Consider the following 11,797-nt stretch of genomic DNA (forward strand, 5'->3'; position numbering starts at 1 on the left):
GGTATCATCTAGTAATCTGGGAAAGTGTCCGAGAAGAACATTAAGGAGAAGACAGCAGCGAATTGGTGGGTTGGGGCTCACTGCCAATGTCAGACCGACCCGCTTTGTCCTATATTCAACTTGTAGCAACTTGTAGCAAAGGTGACTGGCGTGCATTTTAATCTGTTGTTTGTATATTGGTCATACTTGGCTAGAAGAATAAGAGATTGATGGCTCATAATGAAATACAAATAATAGTTTCTTCAAATGTCACATTCTTAATTTACCATTGCCATAGATGTGGTCTATGATGGGACCAAAGAAGATTCCACCCCAGAACCTGTGAGTCACTGGGGTAGTGAAGACCAATACACAACAAAATCTACAGCGGATATCTCATTTCCTGGAATTGTTCCTCGAAGAGGAATAAATAAAAAAAATAAAACCGATCATACAGGTATCCAGTAGAATGGTGGTGGGATCTTTCTTACCCTTGTCTGTATTAGGTGAGACAATCTTCTGTTTCCATCTGTATATATAGTGTGTAAAAAATCTCATGCATCCCAAGAGTGTGATGTATGTCATTCTTTGCACTGGAGAGGCTGAGGATCTGAAACTGATTTCGACTCTTACAACCTCTTTTTATGAGGAAATCTAAGGAGATCATAACATACAGAGCTACACAGATTAAGCTTATTGATGGAAATATTGAGCTGAAGTCAATAGTTAGTGACTGTGCAATAAGAAAACATAATCAGAAAACAACCAATCAGAAAACTAACAACAACTACTTCGTAATTTTAAATTTAGGATCTAAATTCTCGTGTCAAAATTCCTATAATATCTTTATAGGGATATTGGTGGAAAATGTTGGCTCTTGGTGGAGTAGAAGTGTAATAAATGAAATAAATAAATAATCCTGTGAATGTTTCTATATTACTTATGAAATTGAGGGTGTTTGCCCATGGTTGTATGGAAGAAAGAGCATGTGGCCAGGGAATATGTGCATACCAGAACATGTATGCTTGTTGCAATAGCCATAGCCTTGTTATCGCTCAACAGCTAGGGCAAACCCAGGTGGACCCCAGACTCAAGCCAAAAGGAGCCTGAGACGAGACTTGGAGCCAAAACCAACTTTATTCCAGTGCACTATAGAATAAAGGGAGACAAAGGGGGACAGTAAGCCCAAAACAGTGTCTCGAAAGTTGCACCCTGGTACATGCATTTTATACCCTAGGTAACCAATTAGGTTACCTAATACACTTCTACTGTATCAATCCATCAATGTAGTCACACCCCCACTGCTGTTAGTTTCAAAGAGTATTTTCTTCTGTCAAGGACTGGACATTTCCCATGTCTATTTCTTATCTGCTCAAAATTCAAGCAGCCTTGCCATGTTCTTACTCCCTGCACATTTGCAACTTTCATGGCGGCTAGAACCAGTTTCCACTGTCCCTTTGATTACTGTATTCGAGGTCAGGCTGGCGTGTTAGCTGTGGGTTACACTAAGTTCATTTTGTTCTTATCCCCCCTCCCTTCTGGAACAGTATTACTGTGGTGTTTTTACTATGTGGCCTTCCTCTGGCCAACTACTTTTGGGGCCTTCCTCTGGCCCATTACTTTTGGGGTGTTTTTGGGGTGTTTTGGGCTGCTGCAATTGGCAACAGCCTTTTTGATGACCTCTGGCTCCCCAGATGTTATTTGCTAGGGATTCTGCATCCTTAGAACATAACTTATCAAGTTGTGAGTGAATTAGCTATTTTTCAATTAATGCCAGGACCTATTATGCCTATTATTTTGAAAATTGTGTATAATTTATACAGATAGTTTAAAAAAATAGGGTGAAATCATGTGTATGTTTGGACAGAAGAAACCCTACTATTCATAGCACTCCCTATGCTTTACTGGCCGGGAAAATTCTAGGGCTTTTTCCCCATTTATTTATTTATTGGATTTTTATCCTGCCACATTAGCCGATAAGTCTCCCAGAGCAGGTTTTTTGTGCTCTCGTATTGTGTTTCTGGAGTCATTTCCCCCCTTGTTTGGTATTGTATGTATTTTTTGTTTGAATCACATACTCCTCCCTTTCCCAGCTAATGATTCTGCTTTCACAAGTTTCATAGCATGCAGGCTAACGATACTTCACAAAATATGTTCATTGTATTTTAGTATTTTGCATGCCATACTTCTTAGAGCCTAGTAATTTCTTTCAGAACTACCTTCATTACTTCCAAGATTAATATTAAGCTGTAAGCTTCTGAACAAAAGCAGACGTGATAATGTAGTGAGGTGACAGTCCTTTTGTCATCCTTCTTACCAATTTGCTTACTTCACTGCAGCAGTTGCTAGTACTTTTTGCGCAAGGTATGATAGCGCCTAAGCAATTAGAGCATCTGTCATATTGGTGGTAAGAGCAATTAGTATTCATGCTGTTTTGTTGTTCCTGGCATGTGGTTTGGACTCTCTGCACTGCTGATAGAAGTTATTGCCCTGAGATAAAATATTTATCTCTGTGAAGATAAAATCCAAATGTAACTGGGACAGTGTTTGTTTATTTCTTAAGGCAATAATAATAGTCACAATAGCGATAGTGATAATAATACAAGCCCCACAATAACAGTTTAATGCCTTTAAACCTAATGCCACCTCCTAAACTGCAATGTTGAAATAATTAGATTGTTAGAGGCTGGGATGCCTGAATTTTCTTTTATATAATTCTATGTATGCAGGGTTACAGTGGCATCATTTAAAAATGTAAGATGGAAAACAACTCTTCCTCCCATTGCTGCTTATATCTAAAATACAGGGTATTTCTTGTTACTGATTCCTCACTTGCTTCTCTGTTTATTACTTGAGATTTGTAATAAACTGACTTTCAACAACAGCACAGTGTGGTTTCAGTAACCAATCAGAATTGGAAACTATTTTTTCTGTCTTTCTTCTTCAACCAATATGTGCCATCTTCATTTTCCTCTTTTGAAACTTTTGGGGCAGTAGGAATTTGGCAGAAAACATTTTTGATTCTGTAAATTATGAGCTCACAATTGGTTCAACCATTGTTACAACAGCTGTGGTCTCCAGAGATGGAGCCAAATCAACAGAAGATCCACAGTTGCATGGATGGAGCAATGAAGATGAACGTCTTGTAAACAATACTCAGGATTATATCATACCAGGAGTTTTTCCTGAAATGGACAGTGGTTCTGACAGACCTCCATCTCCTACTATTGCTAGTAAGAGTTAAAAATTCCAGGAACTTCAACTGAATCTTTCCTTTTCAATGCATCAAATGTGGGGAAATCTGGTGTACAAACTTAATGGAAATCTTGCTCTGAATACAATATGCTTATCTTATGTAGCTTCTGACAGACTTGCATGACTAGAGTATATTTGGTGAATGCTTTTGCACCAGAAAGTAGATTTTTAGTTTTGAACAATCACTCAACATTCATGGGGACATGGATAATTTTTTTCTGGCTTTCTTTCCTTTGGGGGCTTCTTTCAAATGAGGGATTAATTAATAAATCGTCCGATAAATATCTCTACAGACAGACTGACAGATAACACCTTTTCACCTGTGTGGGAATAGGTAAATGTATCACATGTAAATGTGTATTATGGGACTCTAATTTGGGCCAAAAAGTTATAGGGAAACTTTACACAAAAAAACTCCAAACACAGAGCTAGCTAATTAAATAGGCTAACCACATAAACTAGAAATTTAGGAGAAAAGAGTTCCCTATTGCTGCTTTCAAAATCATCTTTAATTTGTATCAAATGACTAAGATGACAATGAGTGCCTCAGGACATCAGATGAGTTCCCAAGCCATAAGTGACAAATGCAGATAGAAATACAAACCAAATGCATATTTCAGTACACACCATGATGCTAACCTGAGCTATGTGGAGATGGATGGATGTGTACTTTGATCATTCTCACATTTGCCCAAAAAAGGGATCAAAACTGAACATCTGGAATCTCTGGATGGGTTGTTTTCCTGTATTAGCTTAAACACTACAGAACTACTCCAGTTATCACTGTTTAGCCCAATGCCCAAGTGAAGAGGAGGCAGCCCACACGATGATGGGGAATGCCAATTCCCAGTGAAGCATCTTTTTCCTTCTGGAAGAAGTAAGACCTATTTCCCTGAAGAAATAGGAGAGCTTTGGCTATTGGATGATATAGAAGTTAACTAACTGGTAACTAGCTGCACCTCGGAATGGATGCAGAATCTTTTTCCTTGCAGAAATATAGCTCAGAATGTGAGTTTTTATGCAGAATTCTGGAAGTTGTATTTCCAGCCTCCAGAAGAACACCCCTTGCTGCAAACACCATCTTTCTCTGACTCAAAGTTTTCTCTGTTTACACAAACACACACACTCAAAAACTCACACACATGGTCTATGCTACCCTTCAATGTAAGTATTTTAAGGACAGCTCAGAAAATTAAAACAAAGAAAATTGAAAGGATAATCACTGTTGAAACACTAACAGTGATAAAATAATCACACCTTCACCTCAAAATGCCTGGGAATTTTTTAAAAGGCATTCATCTGCTTTTTTAAATGATAGCAATACAGGTACCAGGCAAAAGTCATTCCTTTCAGGGTTCAGATGAGGGGTTAGGGTTCATATTAAGTTTTGTCCAGTTTCAGAGTGGCACTGTGTGTGCAAATATAATGTAAGGCTTGTCTAATGGATCTGCTGTAGATGATATTTGGTGATGCAAATTCTTTCCTTCTGTCTCAACTTTGTAATCATGAATGGGTGATTTATTTGGGGTGGTCTGTGCTGGTCCATTTTGATTTGCTGGCCAGGGGCTACCCAAAAGACATCCCCAGTGTGATATTTAGACACTCACATGCTGGAATCCTTCAGAGACCAATCCATGCAGCTCTGACATCTGAAATTAATGTACCTACTCTTAATATGAAATGTATCTTCTTAGATTTTAGACTGCTCATATTAATCACCAATACTGCACATTAGTGTTAACTCATGCAAGCTGGACCTGAATTGCATGGGTGAATAACACTACAAAGGTGTGTTTTGGATTTGAGTCTGCCTTCCTTGGCCATTTGTATTCTGCTAGGCTTCAACTACATATTCAAATTCAAATCTCAAAAAGGACTTCAAGTGGAAACATCACAGAATAAGTACTGCACTTCAATCTATGAATGCCCCATTTGCTGTCATTATTATGGCTCCCCAAAATGTTGCAAAGGAAAAGAGATGAACTTTTTAAAATGGTTGACAAAAGCAGCTTTCTTACTGTGGTAGACTCCAAACCCAACATGTGATTCACCTCCATAAACACATATGGCTCATCAGGCTGGTGCTGTGATTTCTGCGGGACTCAAATGCTGTTGCAAATCTTTTTCCAATCTCTTTCAAGGTGATAGAAAACTGTGGTCATGTTATGAAATTTGAATGGCCCACTTCCTGTGTTTCTCTTGACATTATGATAGTATTTATCTGTGAAAATGCCAGCTCATAAGCTTTGGATTCATATACCACAGCTATAACATTATATCTGTGAGTAATATATGTCTTTCATCTAGGTCCTGACTCTCATAAAAACGGGAACAGAGGGGCTGTGTCAGACAATGACTCACCTGTTCCAGGAGAGCCACCAAAAAGCCAACCACGCAGGGCTCACATACCAGGTCAGTTACTGTACTTCTGTTATCTGTATCTATCAGGAAGCCGTTTTGGGCTGTGCCACACATCTCAATTTCACCATTCAGATGGGTGGCTGAGCACATGCTCTGTATGTGCTACAGTAAACAGTCATTCATTTGTTCATTTCATTTATGCAATGGGAATTAAAATCCATGGCTCTTAGGCTGCAGAGCTGAGAGAGAGCTCACATCTTGACACCTCTTGCCAGGCAGAGACGCAAAGACTGTACTAGACAGACCAGTGGACTAAATGCAAGGCAAGTGTGTGTGTTCAAATATATACAAGTTCAGTTCAGAAGGAAACAGCAACAAAAATGTGAGCAATGCTTTGACACTGAATTGGACACACGGTCCATATTTTCAGTGATGCCCACTTCCACGTAGTTGCACTTAGGGCAGCCTTTCCAAATATGTTGTCGTCCAGATACGTTGGACTGCAGCATCTATTATCCCCTGCCAGCATCAATATGGTGGGGGTTATAGTCAGGGCTTTTTTTGTAAGAAGAAAGGTGCTGGAACTCATGAAATTATTTACCTTTCGCACGTAGTCAAGCACTGTACACACAGCCACACACATCAGTTGTGTAACAAGACGTAACGGTCGCCGCCCTCAGTAAGCACTCAGCGCGCGACCACATGACCAATCACAAGCCGAGCAGCACCACAAGCCGAGCAGTGCCATCACAACCTGTGCGGACGAAGTACGCATGCACCGGATTCAACACACAAGCAGCCCGCATGCACCGTTTCAATGATTTTGCCGCCGACCTGCTATGCTCAACAGGACGATTCAAATCCATGTGGCCCAAACATCAAATTTTCAAAAGTTACTTTTAAAACTTGGAAAATCTGTTGAAAAAAGGTGCCAGAACTCCGTTCTGGTGCATTCTATGACAGGAAAAGCACTGGTTATAGTCCAGCACATCTAGAATGTGCCATGTTGGGGATGCCTGATTCATTACCTTAAACTTGGAAAACCCTAGCATAGAAACAAGGGGCAATCTTCCAACTAGCCTTGCTTGCCATCACCGTTTCTGGGAATACAGCCATGCAGCCCTTTAAGTTACAACTGGTTGTGGCTATGATGGAGGAGGGATATGGCCCCTGAAGACTGCGAAGGGTACAATGCAGTTCTCCAGGCCTCTGTAGCTACTCACTCCTGATTTAAAGGAGCACACTCATTTCTGTGTTTGTGGGGACTGATTAAAGGAAGCATTTCACATAACGGATGAGCCATGGAATTTGCTGTCGCATGATCAGTGCTGTTTGCTGACGTGGATAGCTTCCAGGGGCATTTTGGCAGATTCAAGGAGTTAACAGTATCTGCAGTGGATCTCTGTGCAGTAATTTAGCCACACAGTTGGGCATGGTTTCATTCATATAACAGCCAGTATAGACAGGAGGTTCATAAGGGATGAGAATGTTATTACAAATGGTAAAGAAAACAAGGAAGTAGGGAGGGATTGCTAAAGATACTCTGGCCGCTGTCTAGTCAGATGACAAGTGAATGTTTCCATGTCTTTTCTCTACCCACAGACTGGCTTATTGTAGTAGCTTCCCTCTTGGCTCTGTCATTGATACTTGGTGTTTGCATCGCTGTTAACAGTCGAAGGAGGTAAGCAGCACAATTTGTAAACTCCATTTGGTGATGCCAGAACTTTCTATTTGTCTTATGGCTGGCACAGTTTCATATCTGACTTCTTTAGAAGAACATGTACCTTGTTCCTTCATGGGAACCTTATTGAAAAGCACCCTGTAAGTTAAATAAGAAATGAAACAGGTCTGCTCTTAAATACTGTCATTCAGCTAAAGACACTCTGCCTTTATAACTGTATCTCCAAACCCAAAATTCTGTCAGAAATTACCTCTACCTGTCCATCTTTAAAGTGGCTGTGCATTCATCCTTTCTGCCACAAAGCCTTGCATTTTGTTTAGGCAAGAGGCGCTCCAGTAACCTCAGTGAAAAATTATTGTGGGGTACATAATGACAAATTCACCCCACATGAAAATTACCATGCAGTAGATAAGTTCAGCATTGTCTCCCTCCCATTCCAGATGGTCATGTAATACTTCCCAATTTCAGTCAAGACAAGGCAGCTATACCTTGAAATTGTTGATAGGACTTTCCTGAAAGGTTGCATTTGCTAAATATGGGTTACAAGTGACCACCTTGGCCCCTATCCTATCCAAATTGCATGGATGCATTTAGATAATGTAACTTTATCTCCCACTTCAGAATATTTGCTTGTCTTAACAGTTAAGATTCAAAATATTTCTTTCTGGTTTAGTCTTTCTGTAACTTGATCCATAAATTTGATTGTGCATGTTACAGTTCACTAATTTATGCTAATATCTGTTATTACTATAGCGATGGTATTGATTTCCAAAATAGAATCTGCCAGCTTCTTTTCTAATAGTCTTCCTTTGCCTCTAAAGTAATAGACAAACTTCTTCCAACCATGATCAAATGTATATAGCATCTCCTCAAACATGGCCAACAATAAATTAGAAACTACTGCTTCCTAATTGAAAACATAGCTTTTTTTAGAATGTCAGGCATTTAAATGCTCCATACTAAAAATTAATAACCATGCTTTAAAGTCTAGCAGAGACAGATATAGACAGAAATATTTCCTGGGGTTTTAGTGTGCCTGAGCAGTTCATGTTTTACCATTCAAATTAAAATCTTACACATGTCCACTCAGGACAAGCTTTGCTGGGTTCAGTGGGGTCCACTCCAAGATATGTGTTTATAGGATTGCACTGTAAGCCAAACCCTCTGTTTCCTTTTTCATCTCCAGTTCCCTGCCTTTTATGATGGCTTTTAGAAGCTAACAGAAATACCACGATTTGATATTAATGCAGGAAGTCAGGGGGAGACCTTTGAATCACATTGTCTTCCCTGGCTTCTAGGACCATTAATTCAAGTATTAGAGGCCAAGTAGATAGATTATTTAGTACACCTTCTGTGAACAATGACTCAGTGAGATTTCATAGCTCATGCAAGCAAATAGGGTTCTGTACCTTACAGAAAATGTATTTTTTGTAATTCATTAAGGAGAATACATGCTAAAATTGCTTGACATCAAAGAAAGTTGGGAAGGTTTGTTCATCCCTTCCTCCCCACCTCCTTTGATGATCTAGGCTGATGGCTATTTTGAGACTGTTTATAACTGCTGGGGCAAATGGGATAGATGTTTTGATTGCTTCTTACAGGGAGGCATTTTGTATGATCTGAAAATACAAATGCACTTAGTATTGATTGCAACATCCTCTGAAGCTATTAAAATTATTTCAGTTAAAAATCAAATGCATCCCTAATATTTGTGACTTGTGTTTGCACCTGTTTTTCCATCCTGATGGTGGTGGTGGTGGTGGTGGTGGTGGTGATGATTAATAACAACAGTCATAATTTAGGTAGTGTCATTAGTGCACACAGTGCTTTGCAAGGTATAAGAGAAGTCTCTATCTCGATGTGTTTACGGGAAATCTGACACAGGGACATGGTATTTCAGTGCATACTTGAGACAAGTGATGTGAAAATCCAGTTGGAATGTGGCTCCCTTGCACTGCATCGGGCGTCTTTCTTGCTCTTAGCTCTGGCCAGGAAGCTAGCCAATCTGAGAATGTCAGGGAATGACTGGAAGTGCTAGCAGACCCTTTCCTGCACAGGATATGGATACACAAAGCTTGCAAGTCCTATGTGCAGAAGCAGAACTCTGCTTGCACAGGGGCCAGCAGGCAGAATGTGGGCATGCTGGCCTCACAGACTCACTGCAATTTTATTCCTCCTGCCTGCCCATGCAGATGTGTTCAGTGTGTGGTGAACTTAGGGCAGAGAGAATGTGGCCCAGAGCCCAGGGATACCAGCTGAGGGAACCCATCTGGATTACTAACATATTGCTACTTAAGAGCATTGGCTATAGGGTGGTTTAGAAATAGAGGCAAAGAGACAGAGAGAAATGGACAAATAAACTCATTTAGCGTGTACCAAACTCCTTTAAACAAGGTGCGATCCAAGAAGTGTTTTAGGTAATGCCTTCACCAGTGATAGCAACTGGAGAATTCCTAATCCTCTATATGAGCTCCAATTTATTACAGTGTGGTTCAGTAGCTGTAGTCTCTCTACCTTGATTTCATCAGATCACAGGGTATGAACATGAGCAACACAGTGTGATATATTGCTTGATTTTATAATTGCTTGTTTCATCTTTTCATATTTCTTGCTGGGATTTAACATTGAACTGCATGTCCAGAAGCTCAGTGTAGCTTTTAGGATCAATCTCAAATACATTCCATTCCAAATATTTTTAAAAACAAAACTGCAAAATATGCATCTGCTAAGAAAATATCTCTAGAGAAATATTGTTTTCTAAAAACCAGCAAGAAATAAGTCTCATGTTGCACATATTTCACACTTGAAGGGCATTTATGGAAGTTGTGATTAGTTGCAGTAACAGAAATCTCGCAACAATACATATGAGCCATATATGTGTTCCGTGCACAGAGGTGCTGACTCCGCAGTAGGAATGAGTGTTACTTCCCGTTCCTTCATTAAATTTATTTATTTATTTGATTTCCTGCCTGCCCTATTAGCCACATGGCACCCTAGGCGGGTTCCAAATTACATGATTGGAAGGCAGTCATTAAAAGGAAAGACTACTTCAGTCTTTTCTTTTTCATTCCCAATTAAGCTAACACATCAGAATACTATGATTTCTTTTTGTGCTAAATAAAAATTTAGGCTCAACAAATACATTTACCCACTAACAAATAATCAGTTCACATTTTGAAAAAAGTTTGCTGTCCCAGACAAAAGCCTTGGGATTTAGTTCATTGTTTTTCAAACAGCTATTGTGCACTTTGATTTCCCATGCCATCCTCTTCCATTAGGTGCGGGCAGAAGAAGAAGCTTGTGATCAACAATGGCAAAGGAGGCATAGAGGAGAAAAACATGGGTGGATTGAACGGAGAAGCCAGTAAATCTCATGAAATGGTTCACTTGGTACACAACGAGAAGCAAGGGGACCACACAGGGCCACATGATGAATTCCTGGCAATTGATGAGACACAGAACCAACAAGATGTGGCCTTAAAGAGTGGCATGTAAGACATCTATGCCAGTCCAGTTGGATCAGAGTTCAGAGAAAAAAACCCCCGCATGGAACTGGGACTAGAATTCACAAATGCAATGAGCTACTGAAGTCTTTGAATTAAGCATACATTTTCTTCTTTCTCTGTTTTAATGGTCAGGTACAAGATAAACTGTCATTTTACTTTGTCTGACATTGCATAATTTTGCCCAGTTCAAGTTGGTGAGTACCATGTTAGCAGTATCACGTGTCTCCCAAATCCAGTGTATTATCTGGTAAGGTGGAATACCAGCTATGACTTATTTCCCCCACTTGCACAACTTTCCCTCTTAGTGGAGTCATCAGAACCTATAGCCACTAAGACATTAAGAGCTCAATCCTATGTATGGCTGGGACATGGTGGGAGTGTAGACCTTTTTCTGTCTCTGAACATGCATAAGATTGCTTCTTAAAGTACCAAGCATGTCAGGAAAGCTTCAGAAGGGCAGGCTACCTAGACAGTTGACATTAATCAGACAGCAAACTTCAGGGCAGAATTTCTATTCTCTTAGCCCCTAAGGACTGTCATTTCTTGATGTTCTGGAATTGTGTGCTACAGTGATTACATGCAGAAAGACCGATTTATCCAAACATTCAGCAGATGTTCAGCAAACTTTTTTTTAATAGGGTGGAAAAACAAGGAAGAATAAAACTGATTTTATAGCAAATAAATTTTATTCTCTATAATCTAAATAATCTGTGATGTTATCTTTTTGTGTTTCTGATTTATCTGCTTTCACTGCATGGTTTCTAGTTGGACTATTTTGTATAGTGTTAACTTAGTTCAGGGATTCCTGTTCAGGGATCCTGCCATTCATAGAGAGGGATAGCACTGCTCATGGGATCCTGAGTGTACCCCTTTCCAGTATGGGGGCCTGAAACCAAGGCCTTCCCAACTCCACGTGTCCACATTTCATTCTCACTTCAAGCAGCTACTTCCTGTTTGGAATTGTGTGATTCCTCATAGTCTAATGTCAAGAGCAAGAGATTCAGCTGAATTCAGA

General features: G+C 39.8%; 1 protein-coding gene across 1 annotated transcript in view; it reads left to right on the forward strand.

Moving 5' to 3' along the window:
* CD44 (CD44 molecule (Indian blood group)) overlaps positions 1 to 11,486 on the forward strand; it is an 86,829-nt gene extending 75,343 nt beyond the window's left edge. The window contains exons 19-23 of the mRNA XM_044435671.1: positions 278 to 436; positions 3,048 to 3,218; positions 5,542 to 5,646; positions 7,198 to 7,276; positions 10,555 to 11,486. Coding sequence (XP_044291606.1) covers positions 278 to 436; positions 3,048 to 3,218; positions 5,542 to 5,646; positions 7,198 to 7,276; positions 10,555 to 10,771 — 731 coding nt within the window. The 3' untranslated portion in view covers positions 10,772 to 11,486. The remainder of the gene's footprint in view (positions 1 to 277; positions 437 to 3,047; positions 3,219 to 5,541; positions 5,647 to 7,197; positions 7,277 to 10,554) is intronic.
* The last annotated feature ends 311 nt before the right edge of the window (positions 11,487 to 11,797 follow it).

Source organism: Varanus komodoensis, unplaced genomic scaffold (assembly GCF_004798865.1).
Source record: "Varanus komodoensis strain SLA01 unplaced genomic scaffold, ASM479886v1 scaffold3, whole genome shotgun sequence".
In the NCBI taxonomy this organism is placed as follows: domain Eukaryota; kingdom Metazoa; phylum Chordata; class Lepidosauria; order Squamata; family Varanidae; genus Varanus; species Varanus komodoensis.